Here is a 26,110-nt window from a genome sequence, read left to right as displayed (position 1 = left end):
AAGCTCTGAGCAGAAACGGGCTATCCTGGAAAAACCTCAGGATTGGGACCTCAGAGCTGTGGCACCTTGCTCAGGTCCATGTCCAATCTTCAGGGATGGAGTCTCCAAACCAATCCCACTTAATTCAACACTTGACCATAAAAATTTTATTTTATTTTATTTTATTTTAGTCAGTCTTAAAGGTGCAGAACTTAATATATAACATAAACCAGGCGATTGGGGATACCAGTATCATAAAGTCACCCCAGGACTATTTTATTTTATTTTATTTTATTTTATTTTATTTTATTTTATTTTATTTTATTTTATTTTATTTTATTTTATTTTTTATTTTTTAAGTGGAATTTCCTGTATTTGGTTCTATATCAGCCAGGGTTCAACTTGGACAGGTGGCTCAGGTCCATGTCCATTCTCCAGGGATGGAGAATCCAAACCTCTCCCACTTGATCCAGATTTTGACAATCCTCCCCATAAAAAGATTTTTATTTTATTTTATTTTATTTTATTTTATTTTATTTTATTTTATTTTATTTTATTTTATTTTATTTTATTTTATTTTATTTTATTTTATTTTATTTTATTTTATTTTATTTTATTCCCTGTGTTTGGATTCATATCAGCCAGGGTTCACCTTGGTCTGGGTCCTCAGGACCGTGTCCAGTCTCCAGAGATGGAGACTCCAAATCTTGGGACATCTTGATCCAACACTTGACCATCCTTGATCCAACTTGACCATAAATATTTAATATTATGTTTTTTATTGCATTTTGAAGTGGAATTTCCTGTACTGGGGTCACTTCCAGTTGGGATTCCCTTTGGACAGGTGGCTAAGCACCATGTCCAGTCTCCAGGGACAGAGATTCCCAGTCTCTGGGTATCTTGATTCATCAACTTGACCATTGTCCCCATCATTTATTTTACTTTTAATAAAATTAAAAATAATTTTTATTATTTCTTCTATAATAGAAGAAAATTTGGGTCCATATCAACCATTTGGCCACAGAGCTGGATGCCAAAATCCCACTGGATGCCCAAATTCCTGGGATGGTTCTCCCCAAAACCCCAAGCCCGGAGGCCACGAGGCCTTCAAGGGAAGCTGGAATACGAGACCCAAACTTGGGAGTTCCAACCCTTTATATTCCCAAATTCTAGAAAGAAGCCACAGGGATGGGTTGTTGGGGTTTTTTTGTTGTTTGTTTGTTTTTATTTTGGGATCACAAAATACACAACATTCATTTTAATATGGAACACAGAATATTCTGTACATATTAAAACCCACGTGACTGCAACACAACCTCACACGGCACCAATTCCCGAACGGAAAAACCCCACAAGTGCTTTTTTCTTTTTTTTTTTTTTAATATTAAAAACAAATAGGATAAAACATTAATATTTTTTTTCCCAGACGACGTTTACAATAAAGAGGAAAAAAAAATCATATTTTTACTAAATAACAAATATTTAACAGCACAACTTTATCCTAAATATCTATTTTTGAATTATAACAAAAATAGCACTTATAATAGTTTATAAAGACAGACCAAAAAAAAAAAAAATTTGTGTATAAAATAATATTATAGCAAATTGGACTGTGCTAATTAAAAAAAAAAACAAAATAAATCTGAGATTCAAAGTGCTTTATTCTGCAAACCCACTGCAGCAACTTTATTTTTTTAGTCAAGTTATATTAGTTAGGACTGGAACAACAAAGCCTGGCTTACTTCAGCCTGGATTAAATACTCCCCCACACAAACACTGTATATCCACGGGATGTAAATGGAATTTCGGGGACGGCTTCAGCTCCCATTCCCATCAAAACTCACTCCAGAGCAGGTTTGGTTCTCACTTTGGAACAACATTGGAAGTTAAAATGAAAATGTCAGGGAAAAACCCTTCCCTGATTCCCCGTGAAAAGAGGGACTGAACCCTTCCAGGAAGTATCCAAGATTTTGCTCATCTATCCAAGGGATTCAGCTTTAATCAGACCTCCTATCCTGGTTGTCCGTCCCCCTCTCCAGCTCTTCCCTTTCCCAGTCGGCTCATCCCCAAGCACAGATCCCAGATGGAAATGGGGGCTCCTGGAGAGTTCTCACCCCACAGCTCACCCACCTTCCATCCCCATTCCCAAATCCTACAAAAACCACGGACACCTCTCTGTCCCCGAATGTTGGTCCCTGGGAGATTCCCCCTTCCAGCCACATCCAGGTTTGTGTTCGCCCTTTGGGATTTGCATTTCCAAGCTCCTTTTATCACTGGGAACTATTTCTCTCCATCAGGGACGAGGAAACACCTGCAATCCCAACAGGGCCACAGCTAGCCGCGTTCCATGTAAAAATTCCAGGCTGGGAAACTCTGAGCCTCTGCTCCAGGGCTCCTGAGACCTTCCTTTGGGGTTTGGCACGTTGGTCACCACCCAGAAACAAGGCTGGGATTGGAATGGGAATTGGGAATCCCAGAAGAGCGGGAGTTTTATTCCAGCTTGCATCAAGCTGTGCACCCCAGTGGGAGGGACCGCCATCCCCTGGGATGCTCCAGGGGGGATTTTTGGCAGCTTGGCTGACGGCATTCCAACCTCAAGTGCTTCCCTTGGCTCCAAACTTGCCTCCCTCCTCCTTGCCCCCGCCAGCGCCGCGCCGGCCAAGGCGGCCTCGCCTCCGCTCGCTTCACACTTCCTGCGACCTTCCCAAGAGGCGCCTCTTGCCAAAGAGGCAAAAGCACAACCTGCAAAGCCACCTGGTGAGCCACACCTGCCCCTTCTCCTTCCCTATTCCAAGCCCTTGGACTTCTCTGGACCCCTTCGGAGCTGAAAGCCAAGCTGCGCCCCTGGGCGCCAGATCAGTTCCCATCGCCGCTCTCGGCGTTGTCCATTCCACCTCGGAGGGTTGGGATGGGACAGGAGCGGGGCTGGATGGGCTGGAAGAGCTGTCCCGAGCCACGGAGGGATCTCCCAAGCTGGTGTTCAGCTCTGGTTTGAACCCAACACCTGCCCAGCTGCTCTGGAGGCTTTTGCTCCACACCCTCCCAGCACAACCCCAAAATCTCCAACTCAACCCAGAAGCCTCTTGCATGCAAAAAACCAAAATAAAATAACCCCACCCCTCTTACAGCAAACGGAAGGCAAGATACCTCTTGGTGGCTGCTGGCTCGTGCTGGAGAGGCTCTGGAATTCTTCTGGGATGCGGGCTGGAAGCTGACACGGAGCCCTCTCCTTCCTGCTGAGCTCTCCCGTTGCCAAAAAACCCCAAACATGAGACAAACAAACGCGCGCGTTAATTCGAGAGATCACCTTTAATGCGAATGCCTCTGGCAGGAGCTGCCCCGGTGCCCCCGGAGCCGTGCTGGGGCTCGGGGGCTGGTGCCAGCACCTTGAGGGGACAGCAAAGGCACCGAAATGTCCCCAAAGCCTTTGGGGTGCCTTTGCCCGGGGCTGGGTGGAGGGGGGTGCTCACAGGCCGTGTAGCAGCAGCAGGAAACTCAACGAGAGAAAAAAAAAAGGGGGCATCCCCCTCTCCCCAGAGCCCCAAAACATCTTGGAAAATGCAAATCTGCCTCTCCTGAGGCCTCAGGGATCACAAGACACCACAGGAGGGGTTTTTTGGGAAGCAAAATGACCCCTCCTCCTCTCCAGCCTGCCCCGGCACCAGCGGGAGAGGGGCTGGGAATGGGCAGCCTTGTCTCCCCCCAGCCAAGGAAAGGCTCCAACGCTCCGGAACAAACAACACAACCAAACAAATGAAAAAAAAAAACAAAACCAAAAAAAATACCACCTCAAAAAACATAAAAACACTGTTATCACCAGCTAATTTAACACTGTTAAAAAAAAAAGGTCAGAGGTCACCCCAGAGCTGCCCCGGGACACCAGACCTCAGATCCTCGGCTGATTCCCAAGCCTTTCCCGCAGTCGGGCCTTCTCCTCCTGGCAGCAGAAGTGTTTTATAGATATTTATATATATATATTTATAATATTTAGATACTGTGTATGGTCAGCCATCCCAGCTCAACTCGGCTTTTGTGGATCTTCCTCCTTCCCAACAAAACAAGACGAGGCCGCCCTGACCTTCTCCGTGTCCCGCGGGAAGAGCAAAACGCTTTCGGCAGCTTCCCTGCTGGAAAAGCAGTCCCGATGCGGAGGTGAGCGCCGTGGAGAAGCTCCTCATCCCTCTCTCCTCCCCTCCTGTCCATCCCCTCGCCCCCACCCCACCCCTGCATCCCCCGGCCGCCCGTCCCTGGTGCCACCGGCGCGGGCTCTACACGGTGGCCCCCAGCATGGCGTCTGTGCCCGTCAGGATCTCGTTCTGGTTGGAATCCAGTCCGAAGAATTTGACCTTGAGTCCGTCAACCGGGTGGACCACGGGCACCAGGGTGATTTTGGGGAAAGTCCTGGTGGCGAGCTCGAAGCGGCTGGTGCTGGCCAGCTCGATGGCCAGAGCCTTGAGGAAAAGCTTGGCCAGGTGCTTCCCCAGACAGGTCCGTACGCCTCCTCCGAAGGGGAGGTAGTGGAACCTGCCGTCCTTGTCTTCGCTCCGGCCCTGCCCGAAGCGGTCGGGATCGAAGACGTCCACGTCCTTGAAGACGGGAGCGGTGTCGTGGGTGTCCCGGATGCTGTACATCACGCTCCAGCCCTTGGGGATTTGGAAACCCTGCGGAGAGGTGGGAAGGGGTGGAGAGAAGGGCAGAGTGGGTCAATCCTGCTGGAGAGGGAGAGGGAGCAGGGGGACAAGATAAAGGAATTCTGTTTCCACGGAATCATGGAATGGTCAGGGTGGGGAGGGACCTTAAACTCATCCTGTCCTACACCCTGCCACGGGCAGGGACACCTTCCACTGCCCCAGGGTGCTCCAAGCCCCATCCAACCTTGGACACTTCCAGGGATGTGGCATCCACAATCCCTGGGCAATCCGTGCCAGGCCACCCTCACAGTTTTCCTTGCTTATTCCCATTCCTTTTGGGTTTATCCCTCAAGCGTGATGCAGATTTTAGAGGAAAACCAGACAGCACAGCACAAAGAGATGCAAATCCTGGCTTTATTCCTCCCTCTATCCCAAGGATTCGTGGGATGCTCCATCCATTTGTTTGCTTTGTGGTCACTGGCAGCAGCTGCCTACCAGGAACCCCGTGGTGCTGAGCAGGGGAAGCAGCTTCTCCCGTGCCGTGCCCCACACATCTGCCAGCCCTTCCCGGAGCATCCCAGAGGATCCCAGAAGATCCCACAGCATCCCACACCCCGCTGCCTGTCAGCACCACACACCCAACACCCACGTCGGGGCCCGGGCGATGAGAAATGGGGTGGATTTATCATCCCCTGAGCACTTTAAAAGGTCTCTGACTCAAACCGCTGCATTAGGAGGATTTACAGTGACAAGGCAGCTCCTGAGATTTTGTTTTGCTGGGAGGAAATTCCAGCCACGGTGGTGACTAATCCTCCTGTCATCCGGCAGCCTGGAGATGCCCTTTGCCGTAAACCTTTCCCCTGTCACACCCCGGCTCAGAATTTGGCGTCACTGTCACGAGCTGGGCTTTGAAGCATCACACCCGTCTGCTCTTTGGCAGCTCCGGCGCATCCCTTGCTCCACGTCGCATCGCTGCTGGATCTGGAGCAAATCCCATTGCCAGAATCACAGAATTAATTAGGCTGGAAAAGCCTTTGAGATGGTCAAGTCCAAGCTGTGGCTTCACGCCACCTCGTCCACTAAACCGTGGCACCGAGTGCCACATCCAGGCCTAAAGCCCTCTGGGGATGGTGACTCCACCACCCCACTGGGCATCCCATTCCAACTCCCAGCCGCTCTTCCTGGGAAGAACTTTTTAGGAATATACAACCTAAACTTCCCTGGTTCAGCTTAAGGCTACGTTCCTTTGTCCTGCCACTGGCTGCCTGGGAGGACTTAATTAGTCAGGACTCAGTTTATCCCCATGGAGGTCTCCTCTAAGCCAGGCTCAAGCGAGCTGGGCCGTTTTGGGGAGCTCAGGGTGCAGCACTACTCACGTCCAGCTCGAAGGTCTGCAGCACCGTGCGGTACCCTCCGGAGATGGGGGTGAAGAGCCGGAGCACCTCCTTGATGACACAGTCGAGGTACTGGAGGCCGTTGATGTTGTCCAGGCGCAGAGAGCCCTCGCAGATGCAGCCGTTGTGGAGGATCCCTTTGCTCCGCAGCTCCTCCCGCAGCTTCTCCAGCACCCGCGGGTGTTTGAGGAGCTGCATGATCAGGGAGGTGCTGGCGCTGGCCGTGGTGGCGTAGGCGGCGAAGATGAGCTCCAGGGTGCCATCCTGGGGGACAGGAGAAGAGCCAGGGTGAGAGGCAGGGGTGGGATGGAGGGGCCACCAGCCCCAGCAGGTCAAGGTGCCGTGGGGTGTTCTTCTCCCAAACAGCTTTCCAGCCTGGCCTCGGAATCATGGAATGGTTTGGGTTGGATGGAACTTAAAGATCTCCTTGTACCGAGCCTAGGGACACCTCCCGCTATCCCAGGTTTCTCCGAGCTCTGTCCAGCCTGGCCATGGACGCTCCCGGGGTGGAGCAGCCACAGCTTTTCCCCAAAAGAGCTGCTCCAAAAATTTAAGATCCAAAGGGGCCGAGTGACCTGAGGAAGGATCACATCCCAAAGCTGGGAGAGGGAAAAATGGAATGTGGCATACAAAGGGAGATGTTGGAGGGGGATGGATTCTCCTGGGCGATTTCCCACCCACCAGGAGGGATGAGGGACATCTGGGCAAAGTTTGTGTCCATTGTTAATGGCCTTGGACACTTCCCGGGATGGGGCAGCCACAGCTTGGTCACGTTTAACTGGAAGGTCACTCCTTGGACAGCCACCACAAGGAGCTTCACACAGAACCTCCGAGGAAAACACCCAGGAGATGTCTCCTGGCGTGCTGTGACCCAGCTGTGGATAAGAACCTTCTGAGGGGCTCCTGGAGGAGCAAAGAAAGTGCCAGGAAAGGTGGAAGGGTCAAGGGATGTAGCAGATCAAAACTTCCCTCGTGAACAGGGAGGTTCAGGTTGGATATCAGGAAGAATTTCTTTCCTGGAATAGGGGCCAAGCGTTGGAAGAGGCTGTCTGGGACAGTGATGGAGTCACCATCCCTGAAAGCATTTGAAAACCGAGCGGATGTGGGATTTTCTGGTATGGTTTGGTGGGGATGGAGGTTGGACTTGATGATCTTGGAGGCCTTCTCCAAGCTTAATGATTCCATGGAATGCTCTGTAGAAAGGGCTGGGCATGACCAGCAAATAAATGAAGCAACTGGTTTGGATCCAGGACCCACCAACACATTGTGGTCCCCCATCTCTCACTGCTCATCTCAGGTCTGCCCCAAAAATTCCTCCTTGGAGCATCCCAAACTTTTCCCTTCGGGAAGGCCCCACCCTGAGCAGAACAATGGCAAGGTGACCCCAGGGCAGAGCCTTACCTTCAGCTCTTGCATGGTGAGCTCCTTGCCGTGCTCCTTCCCGCTCTCGATCAGGATGTCCAGGGCGTCGGCGTAGTCCTTGCCCTGTGTGTTCTGCAGCTTCTCCTGGATGGCTTTTTCCAGCCCCTTCTGCAGCGTCTCCCGGGCCCGGATTCCCTGTGGAGCAGGAAGCCGTCAGACCCCACCATCAGCAGCGCTCTGCCCGTCCCAGGAGCTGCAGACGTGCTCAGGAGAGGTCCAAGCCATAAAAGCAGAGGCTCAGAGAGGGGTGTGAAGATGTTGGAGGTGTCCCCTGGGCAGGAGGAGTAAAGCCGGAGTGGGGGAGATCACAGGCGGAGTAATCAACACCTAGGTGTAAATGATGGGTCTGGGCTGGGAGCCCCTGTCCGGCACCGTTTCACAGCCCCCCGGCTCCTCCTGGGATGTATGGAAATCCCTGGGAAAAATTGTCTCTCAAAGGAAAGCCCATTCATCCCAAAGAATCCTCTTCCCGAGCAATTTGATCACCTGGTCCCAGTAAAGCAATTCCTACAGGAATGCAGCTGCTCGGGGCAAACCTGCTGCTGGGAATGATTCCGGACTCCGAGGGGATGGAATCATTCCCATGGGCAGGTAGCAATAAAAAAGATTTGCAGGGATATCACAGAAATACATTTTGACCCCTCGTATTTCTGTTATCAAAATTCCCCATGGAAAAGAAGACGATTTTATGTCTATTTTTTGTTATGTTTTCATTTTGCATCGTTCATCAAAAAAACCTGGAATACTCCAGGAATTAGAAGGGCCTGTTTTAGTTTTGGGAATTACAAAGACCTGTTTCACTTAAAGGACAGGAGGGAATTAAAAGGAGAAGGATCCCACAAACTAAAAAAAATACGAAAAAATTTCCAAATGAGGGAAAATATGAATTAAATCTGGGCAAGTCCTGACTATTTTCTGTTATCAAACCACTCCAATCACCAAGGAACGGATTTTCCTCCATCTTCTCCACTAAATCAGGAATGGTGGCCCAAAATGGCCTAATTGAGGTCAGAGGATGAGGAATCCCAGTGAGAACCAGGAAAGGTGCTGATTAACCACCGCCCATTAATTAATTGGTGCTATCAGGGCAGAGAACCCAACCCAAATCTCACCCTCCTGTAGCCGCTGAAGGGCAGATCCACGGGCAAGGAGAAGACGTTCTCCACGAACTGCTGGTAGACCTCGAAGAGGCGGCCGAGCTCCTCGTCCGGGATGCGGAAGCCCAGCAGGACGCGGATGGCCATGCGGAACGTGAGTTTCTGCGCCTCGTGGTACACGTTGATGGACTCGGGGTTGCTGCTCCAGGCCCGCAGGGTGTCCTTGATCACCAGCTGGATCTTGGGGAGATAACTCTCCAGAGCCTCATGGCTGAAAATCTTGGAGAAGACCTGCAAGGAACAACAAGGAGGGGTTTTTTTTTTCCATGGCCCCGACACGCTTGGCCTTCTCCAAGGTCACCACGTGTCCTACGGGGAGTTGTCACCATTCCTGACTCTTCATCCAGAGTCACCAATTCCTAAAAAAGCTGCCAGAAACACCGGCTCGTCCCGAGATTCCCACCACGACCGTCACAAAGAGTAACGGGGCAAACCTGGGATGGGAGGAATTCCTTCATCCCACGTGTGGCAGGAGGGACAGAGCTGGCTTTCCAATTCCACTGGATCTCAGGTTCATCCCATGGTTTGGATGGCACTAATGCACTTTTTCCACAGGGAATCTCCGGTGTCCAAGACGGGCAAACACCATGGGAAAACACAGCTCTCCCAATGGGAAGCACTGACAATTCCTCGCACCATGTTTTTTCCACCCCCCCCCTTTTTTTTTTTTTTTAAATGGATGTAAAATGAAGCAAAATAATTATTTTGGAGCCTTTAGGATCTCTGTGGAATCTGGCTGAACTCCGACAGGGGTTCAAGCGGGGAAGAGCCTCTGCACGTACGCAGAGGCCACGATCGCCCTCGGCTCATTTCCTTGGGAAACCAGGGAAAAAAAAAAAAAATTCCTGATGTCAGCAGCCAGCGTTAATTTAAGCTCTGCGAGTAAACAGTGAGCAGGACTGGGCCTCCCCAGGTCCCCCACGCTAACGGCTCCTTACTCCAATTTTTTTCCTCCAATTTGGGCCCGGGCCCGCTCGTGGAGCTCAGCAATGCCAGGAATGTCCCTTCCCGGCACAGCAGCGCTTTCATTCGGCATTCCCGCCGCATCCCTCCCCGAGAAAGGGGGGAAAGTGCTGTTTGTTTATTTTTTATTAACCTACACACACGCACGGGGCAGGACGCACACGCACCGCAGGCCTCCAGGAAAATCCAATTAAAGCAGGATTCCAAGGAGGGAGCCGAGCGCCGGAGCCTCCACCGGTGGCCGCTTCCCGGCGGGAATGGAGGCGAGGTGGGGGGGCTGCCAAGTTATCAACCCACCGAGAGGAGCGAAATCAAAGCCGCCCCCTCTTTTCCATGAGCGCCGGGCTCGCCGGAGCTGTAAATGTGAGAATTTCCTCCGCAGTCAGCACTCCAAGGGAAAGGTAATATTTTCCTGGCTGCGACCCCTCATTGCTAATGCCCGGCGTTCCCTGGGAGTTTGTTTGGTGAAAAAACACCCCTGTCCCCTCGCAGCTCCGGGCAGGAGGCTCCGGAGGCTCCACGAGAGCCGCTTCACGACGCCCCAGGTTGAGCCCCGAGTCAAGCTCGGCACACGGCGGAGCTCCCCGTGGAAATCCCGGGATGGAGAGGGTGGATAGGGAAGAGAACCCAAGCAGATCAGCCTGGGGACAGGGAGCCATCCCTGGATGGCCGCACGGAGCTGAGGCATGAATGAATGAGAGGAGGAATCAATGAATGAATGAATGAACAGCAGGGAGCGGCCAGGCCGTGGGCCCGCCTGCATCCAGAGCCGGCTTGGAGCCTGGAAAGGCAGCGACCTTCAGGCATTTTCTACTGGAAAAAGCAGCTGCTCGAGCAGGAAAAGCTGGAGGGGGTAAAGCCGAGACCCTCAGCTGCGTGGGGAAGGTGGGAAGGGAGCGGGGAAGGTGGGAAGGGAGTGGGAAAGGGACGGTTCCTTCGTCCCTGAGCAGGACTCCGGGGTTTGATGCAGAGCCAGGATCCACGAGCTCTTCCACAAGGATGGGATAGGACCACCAAAGGGACACTGCTGTCTCCCCATCCTGCTCTCACCTGCCCTTCATCCATGCCAAGGAGCTCAGAACAAGGACAGAGGATCCCAGTGAACGTCCCGAAACACTTCCCATGCCTCAGTTTCCCCAGCTGGAAGCAGGGCCAATGAGGGGACAGCCTCTGCTTTAGGAGCACAGGGTCACATCCCTGCTTGGAGCCACCATCCCAACAGAGGTGGCCTTTGGGGGCTCCTGGCCTCGTCCTTCCCACAGGAGAAGCACTTGGGGTCCCCCTGCTCCCTGAAGAACAGACGCAGTCCCAGACGTGCCTCTGGCCCCAAAACAGCTGCTGTGGTGTGGGGGGCTGGATCCACACCCCTGGATCAAGCCAGGCTCCCAAAAGGAAAGATCCTGTCCTAAGGATTGCCGTGAACAGACTTGGGGATCCTTTGGAAGAGAAAACCGAACCCCTGTGAGATCAACGCAGACCTGCCCAGCCGGACGAGGGGGAGCATTAAGCTCTGGGGGGTGAGGGGGAATTTTTTTTTTCCCTTTCCTCTGCAATTTTCGGAGCTCTCCTGGTGCCAGGAGGCTCCTCCAGCTGGCTGCTCCCTGGAGCTCCCAACCACGTCCCGAGCCCCGGCCGCGCTGCTCCGTCCCGGCCTCCGCCGCCGCCGCGCTCGCACCACCTAATCCCACATGTCAGCAGATCCTTCCCCGGCCAGACACAAGTCTGGATCCCCTTCCAGTCACCTCCAGTTCAACCCTGCATCTTTCCAGTTGATTAAAAAGGAGGAGAAGGCAGCCAACTTTCCCCGATGAACCCCGGCGCGTTCCTAGCCTAAAATTCCTGCGCCCTCTAGTGAAGTCGAGCCGAGCGGCTCGGCTGCTCCAGGAGTGAATCCAGGCAAAGCCGAGGAGAATTAAGGCAAAAAAAAAAAAAAAAAAAAAAAAAAAAAAAAAAAAAAAAAAAAATGAAAAAAAGTTGTTCCAGGGCTGCCAAGAGGCAAAATCATCTCTAAGCTCAGCTTTGTTAACCCTGAGATGCCACAGCCCGGCTCTGGTGGCACCCAGCCACAAGGGCTCACGACAGTGCTGGGACTTTTTGGGGATGCTGGAAAGCACCCCCAGTTTTTGTATCATATCCCGTTGGGATATGTCCCAAAAGAGCCAAATCTGGGGATTTGCCTGATCCAAGGGCGTCCATTTCCACCGCACACCCACAGCAACGGAGACCCCACCACCCAGCGAGCCTGGCTGGAACCTGGGAATTCCACCTCACATGGAAAAAGGATATTTAAGGATTCCTGGTTTTCCAAAGGCAGAAAATGTCCTCCCAGTGCCTCAGCTCCGTGTGACAGTAAAGTGCCCCCAGACCCAACTGGAGAACGCCCCAGCCCCATCCTTAAACCACAGCCAAGGAGAGGGAATTTGGGGGAATTCTGTGAGCTCCAGCAGTGATTCCATGCATGGGACTGCTTTTCCATGGCTTTCTCCTTCCCACTCCAAGCACCAGCACCAATCCCTGCCTTTTGCCATCCATGATTTGCAGGCCCCTCACTCCCAACTGGCACATCCTCCCAAAAGAGGGAACGGAGCTTTCCGTTCCTCCCTTCCAGGAGGAAAACTTAAATTTTGGGATCAGCCACCTGCATCCCATCCAGCCTAGAGCCGCTGGCCTGACCAAAGTGAGGCGGGATGAGCCTGGAAAAGTTTTCAGGAACCAATTTGGCACCTGCCGGAGGTTTGGCCGACAGGACGCGTCGGGAATCACCCAAAGCAACATCTCAGCCTGGATCAATCCTAATTCTTCCCACATTTCCAAAGACCAGGCTGTGTTTGTCCCAGCCCTTCCCCATCACCACATTGTCCTGGATGTCTGTCTGCCCCTCTCCGGAGCCCATTCCCCTGCTCCAGCGGGCTTGTGAACCAGGATATTTCTGGAGGTGGTCCATGGGCAAGAGGCCACCTGGTACTGGGAGTGTGAACAAAGGGAAAACACAGCAAAAAACGTTGGAAAGGCACCACAAAGGGAAAGAAAATTCAAAAAAATCCCACTCCTGCCCAGACACTCTGGGATCTGTTCATAAAAGGTTTGGCCTTTGCACACAGCAAAGAACTGATTCCTTCGCTCCCCTTTTTTCTCTGGGAAATAGAGCACGTGGAAAGCTCCATCCTGGAGGAATCCAGGCTCTCGTGAACGCTCCAGCCTCCAGCTGGAGGCTGGGAATGGGAGCTGGAGCCTCCAGGCTAAAAGGAATGATGCGCCTTTGCCGAAGGCAAAATTTCAATTTGCTTCAAAATTCGAAAGATTCTCAAAAAATCCTTCTGGAAAAAGCAGAAGGATCATTTCAGATCCTTGGGTCATGTCATGATGCACCTCTGAGAGTTGTCCCTGCCCCTGATTTTTCCATGTTTAAAAAAAAAGAGGATTATGAGGAACTCCAGCATTTCTAGTCAAGTTCAGAATAAAATTAAGACCAAGACCTGCATTTCCCCACAACTTAAAAATCTCCACATTCAAGAAACTTTCCTACAAAACCCCAACATCGCATGGGAGATTTTGATACCAAATCCTTTAAGACCTTGTTTTCAATCCCAGACCTTCCAGGGCCTTGTTTTCAATCCTAAACCCTTTAAGGCCCTTCTTTCGATCCCAAATTCTCCAAGGCCTTGCTTTCCATCCCAAACCCTTTAAGGCCTTGCCTTACTTTCCATCCCAAATCCTTTAAGTCTGAGGTTAAAGAGGCTGTGGGGAACAGCCACGACCAAGCAGGACCTGCCTCAGCAACCCCCCTGCAAAACTGCCTCACTCTCCCAAAAATCCCGTCCCCAGCAAAATTCCATCGAGAAATTTCAGCTTCTCAGCCAAATTTATGGGGATACCAAAAGGCACTGGGATTCATCGGCTCTGGAATGCTGCTCCAAGTGTGCTCTCCACATTTTTTTATGGAGAAAAAGGAGAATAAAATTTAAATTACGCTCCTCAAGGAGGGAGAACATCCATGGATGTCACGGCAAAGAAATGGGAGCTGTGTCCTGAGAAAAGGGATCGGAAAGGTGGGATCAGCTGGCCAGGATCCAGCTGGGATCCCTGCGGATGGAGCCTTTGTGGGGAAGGAGAATCCCACAAACCCAGCAGGCATGGTGGGAGCTCTCATTCTTCAGGAATTGTGGAATGGTTTGGGTTGGAAGAGACCTTGAAGACCATCGAATTCCAACCCTTGGGATGGGCTATCCCGACTGCCTGTGGGCTGGACATGAGAGTTCCCCTGGAGGTAAGGGATGAACAGCTTTCCCAGTGTAAGTGAAATATTAGGGGGAAAATCCCAGTTTTTACGGACCCGATGCATTTTCCTGGAGCAGAGAGAGGACAAAAGGGAAGGATCCCTATGGATTTAAGTAACCCAGGGCGGGGACTCTCCTACACGCAAAGCCAGACTTAAAAAAAAAAAACAGTCCTTGGTCCTGCCAAGAATTCCAGAAACTGGGAACGGAGCAGAGCAAGAGGTGGCCACACTCAGGAAGGGATGAGAGGGAAATTCCTGATCCATGGTGCAGCCACTTCATCCCAAAGGAATAGAAACACCTTCCAGAGCATACAGGCTCTCGTGGCAGGAATAAGGGAAAAAAACTTGGAAAAGGGATTCCTCCAAGGAAATCCTGAGGATCTCAAGGGATGAGCAAAAGCCTGAGGAGCTCCTGCAGACCAGGTGAGGATTAAAGCTCCTCCAGCCAGGAGGTGACAGGGTCTGAGATGACCCCACAGGGTGATCCCAACTGAAGGCCACCCTGTAAGGAGAAGGAAGCTGGAGAACCGGCAGCTGAGAGATATTCCGTGGAAAAAATTCCACCTGGGAAGTGGTGGAGAGCTCCGTTACCACCAGAGGGACAAGTGGGATGTTACAAACCACAGTGAAGGAAGTTCCTTCAGCTGCTTGGAAGGATGGAGGAGGATGGATGGGAAATACAAAGGGGTCACGATGCGGGATGGATCCTGACTCCCTGACATCCCCGGGATTTGCTCCTCATCCCTCTGGAAGTGGAGCCTGGATTGCAGTTCCACCCAGCTCAGAGCATTGCTGACCAAGGAGGGGCTTCACCTTCTCCGTGCCTCCCAGGACACCCAAAAACTCCCACCCTGGATGGCCCAGGAAGGTGGAAAATCCAACTTTAGGGTATCCCACAGCCACAATCCTGCTCCGCCAGCGCAGCAGGCTCGGGGAAGATTTGGGCACTGTGAAATCCCACCAAATTTATGTTTTAGCCAGGAGCTCCTCCATTTGGCTTTTTTTTTTAATCCCTTGGAATGACTCTGGATTTACACCCCTGGAGATGACAGCACTGCTTGGTGTAAAGTCAAGGAGCCAACCCAGCCCAGGAATTCTTTCCCCAGAACGGGAGCAGGAGCCGTTCTCCATCCATGAAATGTTTTTCCTGCTCCAGAGGCTTTTGCCCATGAGACTGAGACTCCCAGGGCTTGGAGAAGAGGCTGGAGCTGATGGCAGCTGGAACTCAGCCTATCTGATATCATTTTGGGAGCTGGCTCTGATGGATTGGGATGGTTTCTTTTCCACCACGGGCACATGGAATAGGCTGGGAGGGTTGGATAGACATGAAAAGAAATATCCTAAAACCCTAAAAAAAATCCCCAACCTCTTAACAACCTCGGCCCAGGTTTTTTGTAGGAAAAGGTCCATTCCTTCCACCTCCCATCCCTCCTTCTTCCTGCAGCCCTCTCCCCCATCCCAATCCGGATCCTTCCCTCCCCCCCAGCCCAGCCCACAGCAGCTGGTTTATATTTGGCTGTAAATTTATGGCCCCTTTTGTGTTCTTAATGCCCTCTCAAACGATATGAAAGCCTCGGACCCTTCCACTCGGTGCTAATGAGCTCAACACTTGTGTGCCTCGGAGGCAGAGCGTTAATTGTGGTGTGTTAATGAGCGATGGAGCTTTGGACCCCGAGACAAACCAGGGCCGGCCGCTCCCTGCTCCCTCCTGGAATCTCTGGATGTCTCCCCGGCAATCCCATGGACTGCTTTGATTTTATTCCATCTTTGCCTCTTTTTTTCCTTTGTGCTGTGTCTATTTTGGGATGGCTCGGCTGGAGCACGAGTCTGGCGCTCTCCTGCCAAGCTGGATGATCCCGAGGAAAGTCTGATCCCACCTTTCCCGTGAGGAACCTGCAGTGGGAATCTCCTGCTCAGACTTGACCTAAACGCTAAAGGCCGTGTCCTGGTCATTTCCAGTTCCCATTTCCTTCCCCACCAGGATCCCTTGCAGGCAGCTGAATTCCAGCTTCCCGCTAGAATTAGATCCCAGAAAAGCAGAGACTGCAGTATCCCTAAGACCAGGATTGTTTTGCCCTCGTTTCAGCTCCTTTCAACGCTCCCAAAATCTGGGGTGGAAATGGGAATTGAAGGGGACGACGAGGATGAGATGGGATTGGATGGGAGAAGGATGGAGGGAAGAGCCAGGGTGGGACAGGGAATGGCAGAGGTGGCACCGCTGGGCGGCCAAAACAGGAGCGGGATGGGGAGACCGGAGCATGGAGCAGGAGCTGGAATGATCCCATCACCCCTTCCCAGGAAGCTCCAGCAGGAGCTCCAATCCCAAGGGATGACATTCATCCATCATGGGGTGGGAAGGGACATGGATCTGCCACCAAAATCTTGGAGCGAAGACCCTGCTCAGCCACAGGGGTCACACCTGAGAGGAACCTGGAGGTGGTTCCAGGCAAAACTTCCCCTGTGGAGCTCCGGCTCCAGCAGAGGTGGCCCAGATCCTCCTCCAACATCAACACAAACTCCATGATCCAGCCTGGCCGGGATAAATATCCCAGAAAAGTGGGAGAGGAGTTCGGAGCTGTTTGTGTTTATCCCTTGTAGACTGCTCTGATCACCCAGCTCTGAGGCCAAGGCCGGAGCCAACACCGGGGACATCTGCAATGAAGCCATTCCATGGTGCAGGAATTTTCCCTGTTCCCAGCCCTCCATCCTGCTCCACATCCCTGCTCCAGGCTGACTCCAAACCCTCTCTATAACTGGGGAGTTCACTTCCCAAAACAGGGAGGTTTTCCTCAATTAATAGGAATTTTCGATGCCGGTGACATCTGCAATGGAGGCATTCCCAGGCACAGGAATTCTCTGTTCCCAGCCTTCCATCCCACATCCCTGCTCCAAGCTGATTCCATACCCTGGGATTCCCTCTTTGTAACCAGAGAGTTCATTTCCCAAAACAGGGAGGTTTCCTCCGATTTATCGGAATTTTGACAGGCTCCTGGAGGGGAAATTTGATAAATTTGGGATGGGAAAGAGCAGAGAGCTTCCACAGGGTTAGGATTGGGATCCTCCTGAGCACCTCCTGCATCCCAGAACCCTTTACCAACACCTACAGGATCAACACTTCCAGATATTCTATGTGGAATGGGATAATGAATCCACAAAGATCCCGAAAAACAGCTGGAACAAGGGAAATGGGAAAGAGAGAGGAGCTCCAACATCTCAATCATCCCACCCATCCCTGATCCCATCCAAGCGTCCTCCAGCTGATCCAGCAGTGAGAGCCGCCATTCGCTGATCCTGGAGTTCCGAGGAGCGAAAATTCCTTGGAAAGCTCCACCGAGCAGCTGATCCCTGGCAAGATCCCAGAACCCTCCTGCAAGAACATGTTGGGTTTGGAGCTCATCCTCACATCCCGGTGACAATCTGGAGACCACGGATCGCCTGCCAGGGAATGCTGGAAGAGGAGCTGCTGGTGCTGCTGGAAATAAACTCAGCTCCGTGGGGTTTTGGGAAGATGAGGGGGAATTATGGCCATGGACAAGAGCTGGAGATGATCCCAAATGGCTGGAAGGGCAGCAGAGGTGGGTTCCACGCTCGGTTTTTCCTCATTTTGTCCCAAAATCCTGCGCCAGGTGAGGAATTCCACCTCAATTTCTGGCAAGATCAGGAAATTGAAAAGGAACAAGTGGAGGCTCGAGTTCCGAGATGAAGCAAAACCCAGAATCTGAGAGGTCACTGAACACCAGGAAACCCCACAATGCTTTAAACTGGATCATCATCCACCAAAAAGATTTCCCAGGAAATCCTCTCCCCACGGAGCTTCCAACTGCTCCAAATCTTCCAACAAACCTCTCAAGAGCAGCGCCCTCACTGTGGAAATTGGGGGATTCTGTGGAAAATCCTGCCTTTTCCAAGCTCTGTCCTTGGTTTCCTGGTGGGTCAAGAGGAGAACTTGGACTCGGTTTAAGATTTAATCTCTGCCTAGGCCCGAATCCTTTCTCCTGTGAGCTCCCCGAGTTTCAGGGTGGGGACAGTTGGGACTTGGAGCCGCGGAGCAACAAAAATTCGGGATTAACGAGCTCCGAAGAGGCCGCACCTGAGGGAATGAGCTTTAATCTGTTCTTCAGCATCCTGATAAGAGCGGAATGGTCGATTTTCACCCCGTTAGAGCCAGGCTCAGCTGTCTCCGTGCACAGTCGGGGGATGGGTTTTTAAGGAGAAGAGGATTCCCTAAATCGGGAGCAGCCCGGGGTGGCTGAGGTGGGAGGTGCTCAGCTCCCTAACAGCAGCGATTAGCAGGAGATGGAGTGAAGAAATCGGGCTAAAACGCCTGAATTCCAGAGTTGAGCCCTCTGGACTCAATCTCGAGCTGATGAAAGGGAAAACTTAAAAAAAGAATTAACTCCCGGAATATCCCGGATTCCGGGAAAAGAGTTTGTGGGAGCTCAAAGAGCACAGAAGAGTGGGAGAAGGAGCCGGGGTCATCCTGGGTCAGGGTTTTGTTGGAATACCTGAGCTCGGGAGGCTTTTGGCCACCCCTGATGCAAGAATTAGGATTTAGGAGTTAATTGGGATTTAGGAATGAATTAGGAATGAGGATCCTCACCACCTTGGACTCACGAGTGATGCCAAAAGTCATGGAATTATGGAATGGCTTGAGTTGGAAGGGACCTTGAAGATCATCTGTTCCACTCCCCATCATGGCCAGGGACAGCTCCCACTGTCCCAGGGTGCTCCAAATCCCATCCCAGCCTGGCCTTGGACATCCCCAGAAATGCTGGGGCAGCCACAGCAAATCTGGGAATTCCACCCTCCCAGGGAACAATTCCTTCCTAACACCCCACACCTAATCAGGATGCAAAAAGGATTTTGAGGAGCACAGTGGAGATCTTTAGGACTCAGAATATGCCAAAAGCTTTGGGTTTCAGTGTTCAGGGTTGGCTACGTGGTTTTTCCCAGCAGGAAAAAACCGGGAGTGAGAACACCAGGAAGAGCTGCGGAGGAGAGAGGAAACCTGTGCCGGGTTTGTGCCGCTGACATCACTCCTGATGGGGCTGGGAGCGCCCAGCCCGGCCGTGCTGCCAACCCCAAACCCACCAGGATCCCACAGAGGTCACGGCCTCCCTTTTCCATGACCCCATAACCCACGCTCTGCTACGCCCGTACCCGAGGCTGGAATTCCGTGGTTTTATCCAGGCCATGGCAAGCGAGGGCCGCTTTAGAAGAGGAAAAAATAATCCAGAGGTGCAGGAAGGTGAAATGAGCAGGGAATGGGCATCTTCAGATCCCTGCCTGATCCCACTTAACCCTCCCTGGACAGGGAATAAACCCTCCTTGGATCGGGAATAAATCTTCCCTGGACAGGGAATAAACCATCCCTGGATTGGGAATAAACCATCCCTGGATTGGGAATAAACCCTCCCTGGACAGGGAATAAACCATCCCTGGACTGGGAATAAACCCTCCCTGGACTGGGAATAAACCCTCCCTGGACTGGGAATAAACCCTCCCTGGACTGGGAATAAACCCTCCCTGGATTAAGAATAAACCATCCCTGGACAGGGAATAAAACATCCCTGGACAGGGAATAAAACATCCCTGGATTGGGAATAAACCATCCCTGGATTGGGAATAAACCATCCCTGGATTGGGAATAAAACATCCCTGGACAGGGAATAAACGGGAGCCAAAGCTGCAGCCGAGGAAAACGCATCATTCCCGAACCCCTGCACCTCTCCTGCCACCAATTCTCCTCCTGGATGGAGGCAGCCCCATCACCGTTCCCCTTGGTTGGAAAAATATCTCCATTTTTAAGGAAAAAACCCCAAATTGGAGACCCAAGCTGGTCCTGGTTCGGGACAGGGACAGACACAGCTTTTCTTCTGTGGTGTCACTCCTAAAAATCGTGACTAATGGGTGTCATGTGCTGTTTGTTTTCGCCTCCTCTCCCCCAGGAGAAAAGAGGGAAGGAATTTTTGGAGGTTTGGAAGGGATTTTACAGCCTCCAAAATAGGAAACGCTGCTGGAGCAGGGAGCTGGCCTCGGGGCAGGGATGGGGATGGCCTCGTGTCCCCGGCAGTGTCACCAGCGCTGTCCTCGCACCGCAGAGGTGGGGGGAGGACACCCCACCCTTGATCCTAAATCATTCCCAGCCCAGATCCAGCTGGGAAAGAGCCCGAGCCACGGAGGATGGGAGGTGACAGCCACCACTGCCACCAGCCCTGCAGCAGGGGGGACACGGGGACGGTCCCCACCTCTGCCCAGCACCCCCAAACCAGCCTGGGGCTCTGAGTGGGGGGGGCTGTCACCTCAGGGGGGCACAAAAGGGGTCAGCACCCCCAAACGAGGCTGATCTGGGGGGCTCAGCACCCCCAAACCAGCCTGGGGCTCTGAGTGGGGGGGACTGTCACCTCAGGGGGGCACAAAAGGGGTCAGCACCCCCAAACCAGGCTGATCTGGGGGGCTCTGACCCCTAAACCAAGCTGATCTGGGGGTGTCACCTCAGGGGGGCACAAAAGTGGCTCAGCACCCCCAAACCAGGCTGATCTGGGGGGCTCTGAGCCCCCAAACCAAGCTGATCTGGGGGGTTCTGGACCCCCAAACCAGGCTGCTCTGGGGATGTCACCTTAGGGGGGCACAGAAGTGGCTCAGCACCCCAAAACCAGGCTGATCTGGGGGCTCTGAGCCCCCAAACCAGGCTGATCTGGGGGTGTCACCTCAGGGGGTCACAAAAGCGGCTCAGCACCCCCCTCCCAATCACCGCTTCACCCCAGACCCCGCATTCCGAATTCCCTGAAATCCCAGGAAGTTCTCAGCACCGCCCCCGTCCAAGAGGAACCCCTCGGGCTGTCCCTGCAGTGGGGGGAAGGTGACAATCCGTGGGGCCACCCCTGTCACGCGTGTCCCCATCCCGGGGGGCTCGGGGCGACACGCGGGTCCCCCCCGAACTCACCCTGAAATTCCTCAAGGGAAGTGAAATCCCCCACGCGCGGGGGTCCGGGGGAAGGAGATTTAAAAAATGGAAATAAAGGAGATAAATGGGGGGGGGGAAAAAGCGGAATAAAAGGAAAGAGGTGGGGAGGGGAAAGGAAATAAAGGAGATTTAAAAAAAGAGCGGAATAAAAGGAAAGAGAGGGGCGAAAAGGGGAATAAAGGAGGGGGGGGAAAGCAGAATGAAAGGCAAGACGCGTGGGGGAAAAGGAAATAAAGGGAAAGAGGGGAAAAAAACGGAATAAAAGAAGAGACGTGCGGGGGAAAAGGAAATAAAGGGGGGAAAAAAAGAGGGAAAAAAGCGGAATAAAAGGAAAGTGGCGGGGGGGGACAAGCGGGGACACCGACCTTCCTCTTGTGGCGGTGGATGTCGCCGATGGAGTTGGCCACGGTGTTGGGGCCCAGCAGCATCCGCGTGCTCCGCGGCCACTCGGTGCTCACCAGGTGGTGCTCCCCCATCAAGATCTTGCGCACGTTCTCCGCTCCCGTCACCCGCACCAGCGGCCGCCCCAGCAAGTGCGTCTTGAACACGTTCCCGTACTTCTCCCGCCGCGAGGATTGGAAGCAGGAGCCCTGCGGGGGTGGGATGGCCTCGGGTTTGATTCGGGGTTTTACCCCCCACGGCAGCTCGGAATTGGGGAGCGGGGTGGGATTTTTTTGGGGGGGGGGGCAGAGTTTTGGGCTCGCCGCGTGTCCCGCAGCGCGCCGGGGGTGGCTTCCTTCCTTCCCCCCCTTCCTCCTCCTCCTCCTTTTTACTTCTCCCTTTACCTCCCGTGCCACTTTTAAACATTTTCCTACTTTTTCTTATTTCCCCCCCCCCTTTTTTTTTTCCCCCCGCTCCTTCACACCCTCCCCCCTTTTCCCCCCTCGCTTTTTGTCTCTTTTTTTCCCCCCCTTTCCCCCCTCCCTCCCTCCCTCCTCGCTCCCGGCTGATTTTGCTCGAAGGAGGCAGCGCTTTGCTTTAAGTAAATCTCCAGATTTCAGGGACTTTAATAACTTTCCCACATGCTCCAGGGGCTTTTGTCGGCGGAGAGCAATAGCGGGGGGGTCCCCCCAAAAAAAACCCCTCTGGCGAGCGGGGAGAGGCGCTGCGAGCGCCGCGGCCGCGCCGCCGGGCTGGGAGCGCGGGTGTTTATTTTGAAACAAAAGCGCGGTTGTGAGGTTCAGATGTTCAGGTGACCCTGTTTCTTGATCTGCGTAAATATAATTAAAGTCCTTTTTGTGGCATTAATAAAGAGTTATTTGTACACCATTTCCAGGGCAGCACAAAGAGCACCTTTATGCGGCACAAGTTGCGAATGGAGTCCAATTTATACAAAATTTTTGTATTTTTAGCCCTGGACTCTGTTTGGACGGAGCCTGTGGAAAAGCGAGAACCCTTTTCTGGTCCCCCTGTAAAAATCTGATAAATTTCTTTAAAAAATAAAGCCCTATTGAGAGCGTGCCGTTAACCCCTTCGGCGCCGGGCGGCCGAGCGGGGCCGCCGTGGCGGGGCTTCCCCGGCGGTGGCGGCGGCGGGGGGAGGACACCGGGGGACGCCGCCGCTGTCCCCGCCGGGACCGGGCTGTCCTGCCCCGCCGCCGGCTGCGGCAGCAAAGGGCGGCAGCATCCTCGGTTGATTACTGTAATTAATTTTTTTTTTTAATTATTTTTTTTTTTTTTTTTTTGCTGCTGGGAGGAGAGAGGGGGAAACCCTGGCGCGGCTTCGCCTCGGGGCTTCCCTCCCGGGATGCTGCGAGCCCCGGGGTGCCCCGAGCTCCCCCCACCCCACCCCCGCCTCTCCTCCTCTCGTATTTTTCCCCTTTCGCCCGGATTTTTTGGCAGCCGCCCCTCGCCCCGCGGTGCGGGGGGATCCCGCTCCGCCCGCCGCTGTCGGGCGTTTAGCGAGGTTAATCCCGGGTTAATCTCCCCATTACCTCGGCGGGTTTCCCCCGCCGCGGGAGCCGCGCCGGGAGCGGCCCCAGGAGCGGGGAAGGGCCGGGACGGAGCCGCGGCTCGGGGGGGACGCGAGCGGCGGAGCCCCCGCATCCACCCCGGGCCGCCTCCGCCCGCGTTCCCGGCGCTGCGGGTTTCGGCTTTTGGCAAGAAGCGAGGCCGAGGAGAGGAGGAGGAAGAGGAGGAGGAGGGGGTTGGCAGCCCAGGGGCGATGCCGAGCCCGGGCAGCCCCCGCCGGGAGAGCCCAGCCCGGCCGCGCTCCCTCGGTGCTCCCCCGGCTCCGGCTCTCCCTCCCCAGCTCGCCGAGAAGCCGCATGATGCAATCGGAAGGAAAAGAAGAGCGGGGAGTGAAGAAAAAAACCCAAAAAACAATAAAAAATAAAGCCAGAAAAAGCCTTAAAAACACCCTAAAAAAAAAAAAATTAAAAAAAAAAAAAACAGCAAAAAACCGCGGTCCCAACCCAGCTTCCAGCGAGGAGCAGGGAATCCTCCTTACCTGCAGGAGCCAGTGGAAGGTCTCTCCGATTAAAGGGAATCCCATGGAGCCTTTGGGGATTGGTAGCTTGCAGGTTTTGTCGCGGGTGGCAGCCCAGCGGAGCTGCCACAGCTGTTGGGACACGGCCAGCAGCAAAGTCAGTGACACCAAGCACGCGGCGAGGGTAGCCAGTGCCGAGACGAGATCAAAACTTGCAAAAAGCATATTTGGAAAGAAGGGAGGAGGAGGAGGGTGGGGAGAGAACACAGCCCCTTGACAGGCACCACACTCGCACCCACACACACGCGCGGAGAGACGGCGAGTGCGGAGCGCCCGCTCGGAGCTGCTTGGGGGGTCCTGGGGCGAGGGGGGCCCCGGCTCGCCCCCCTCTGCGCCGGCAGGTTGGGGAAACAGCGAAGGGAAAAAGGAGGAAAATTTAAAAAAAAAAAAAAAAAATTAAAAAAATTAAAAATTAAAAATATTAGGTGGTGAGGGGAAAAGAGCCGCTCTCGCTGAGCCCCTCGCTGCGAAGTTTGGGTTTGTTTGGGGTAAACCTGCCGGAGTGACACGGAGAAAAAGCACCGGGCGCGCACGGAAAGAGAGGGGGATTTAAAAATAAAGAGGGAAAGCAGCGCCCCCCCCTCTCCCCCCCAAAAAAAATTGGGGTGGGGGTGAGTGAGGTGGGGAAAAAGGCGAGGGTGAAAATGAGCGAAAAATGAATAAAAAAATAATAATAAAAAAAAAGAAGAAAAATGAAAGAAAAAAAGGAAAAAACCTCTGGAGTGGCGGATTAAAAAAAAAAAAAAAGACCCCAAAAAGTCCAACTGCAGATGCTCTGGCTCTTTCTCGCTTGCGAGGCAAAGCCACACACACCAGAAGGAAAAGGAGGGGAAAAAATAATAAAAAAAGAAGAAAAGAACAAAAAAAAAAAAGGGGGGAGAGGGGGAAAGGTAAAAAGAAGAAGAGGGGGGAAAAAAAAAAGGTAATAAAAAGGAGCGAGATTTTTTAAAAAAAAAAAGTTCAAAAAATCTGAAAATAATTCAGCCACGAGCTGGAGAGATGGAAGAATTAAATAGCTGTATATATGTATCTACACACACGCAGCGAGCCGCTTCGGTTTATAGCTCTATCTCTACATATATATAAATATCTCCCTATAAATACAGATCTCTCGCGACGCCGCTTATTTGGGAGCCCCAGACTTTTCACCAGACTTCTGTAAGGAAGAGGAGAAAGGAGGAGGAAAGAAGAGGGGGAAAAAAAAAAAAAAAAAAAGGAAAAAAAAAAAAAAAAAAGGGAGGCAGGGCTGCTGGGCAAAGCCCCTCTGCACTGTTCGCTTTGAGGCAAAAGAAAGTCAAATGTGTGTTTATATAGAGGCGGGGAAGCCGGGGCTGGGCCGGCCGCCAGCGCCGCTGCTCCCCCCGCGCCCCCACCCGCACTTCAGAGGCTCGGGGGGGCCGGGCCGGCCCGGGGGACGCGGCGCTGGAGCGTGCGAGCCCTGGCGCGGAGCCCGCGGCTCGGTCACGCCGCTCTGCTCGGCCTCATCCTCCTCCTCCTCCTGCTCTTTCTCCTCCTCCTCTTCTCCTCCTCCTCCTCCTCCTGCTGCTGCTGCTGCCGCTGCTCCTTCGCTGCCGCCGGCCTGCGGAGAGACGAGCGCGGCTCAGCCTTCGCCGGACCCCCGCCCGCCTTAACCCTGAGGCACCCGGAGCCTTCCTCCCCCCTCTCCCCTCGGCGTTTCCCCGCCGCCGCCATCCCCCCGAAATCGGCTCCGCGCTTCTCTCCCCGACGCGGAACCCGCCAGTGATTTCCCCTTTGCCGCGACCCCCCCCCCCGCCAGCCCGCGGGGTTTGAGACCCTTGGGGTTGTCCCCCCTTCCCCAATATTTAATCCTTGATCGTCTCCCCCCTTGCCACAACCCCCCCGTTATTTAATCCCCGATTTTCCCCCCGGTTTTTAAACCTTGATTTCCACCCCCCAAGATTTTAATCCTTGATTTTCTCCCCCCCCCGTTATTCAATCCTTAATTTCCCCCCACTACCCAATCCTTGATTTGTCCCCCTCCCCAATATTTAACCCTCGATCATTTTGCCCTGACAAAAATCCCACCCCCGCCCCGTTTAACCCCTCGATCGCTCCCCCCTCTCCACAAACCCCCCCAGTATTTAACCCTGATCCCCCCTCCTGATGCTCCCGCCCCAAATTTAACCCTCAATCATTTCCCCCGATCTTTAATCCCCGAAATTTCCCCCCATAATGCTCCCCCCCCCCCCAACATTTAACCCTTAACGCTTCCCCCGGCAAAAATTTCTCCTCCACAAGAAATCCCCCAATTAATCTCCCCCTTTTTAATGACCCTCCCTCAACCCCCCCAATTTATCCCCTAATTATTTTCCCCCGGCCGTGATTTCCCTCTCTGCCCCCACCCGGGTACGGATTTACCCCCAAACCTGACATTCATTCACCCCAAGCGTTGATTTTTTTTTTTTTCCCCCTCCCCAAAAATTTCTCCCTGTCTATTGATGCTCCCCTTCCATAATTTCCTCCCGGGAATAATTTCCCTCCCCCCCGACTATCCTGGACCCCCCCTTCCTTTTCCCAGCCATTATTTCCCTGATTTCCCCCATTACAGAATTCCCCCCCAGGATCTGACCCCTTGCACTCCCCCCGCCCCCAAATTATTTCCCCCCTGCCTTAATCCTAAGAATCCTCCCCTAATTACCAGCGCTAATTAACCTCGCAATGATTTCCTCAGCACCCCCACCACATTTTGAAGGTTTTTCTCTATTTTATTTTATTTGGGTGGGGGGGATTTTCCTGCTCCCCCTCCCCGCTGCTTCCCAGGCCAGCCTGGGCCACGCCGCTTTTTCCAGGGGTGTTCTCATTGTCCAGGA

At 53.2% G+C, this 26,110-nt stretch overlaps 1 protein-coding gene across 1 annotated transcript; it reads right to left on the bottom strand.

The window, feature by feature from the left end:
• Window positions 1–1,181: 1,181 nt before the first annotated feature.
• On the bottom strand, window positions 1,182–24,559 carry CYP26B1 (cytochrome P450 family 26 subfamily B member 1). The gene is made up of 6 exons (XM_086889874.1): window positions 23,241–24,559; window positions 21,158–21,382; window positions 8,539–8,814; window positions 7,406–7,561; window positions 5,987–6,268; window positions 1,182–4,640 (listed from the first exon to the last, which is right to left on the bottom strand). The coding sequence occupies exons 1-6, from the start codon at window positions 23,442–23,444 to the stop codon at window positions 4,248–4,250; spliced, it is 1,536 nt and encodes a 511-aa protein (XP_086746000.1). The 5' UTR covers window positions 23,445–24,559; the 3' UTR covers window positions 1,182–4,247.
• Between the last annotated feature and the right edge of the window lie 1,551 nt (window positions 24,560–26,110).

The sequence above is a fragment of the Cyanistes caeruleus genome, chromosome 5, assembly GCF_971803275.1.
Source record: "Cyanistes caeruleus chromosome 5, bCyaCae1.hap1.1, whole genome shotgun sequence".
NCBI classification, from domain to species: domain Eukaryota; kingdom Metazoa; phylum Chordata; class Aves; order Passeriformes; family Paridae; genus Cyanistes; species Cyanistes caeruleus.
This window is presented reverse-complemented; position numbering and strand designations above follow the sequence as displayed.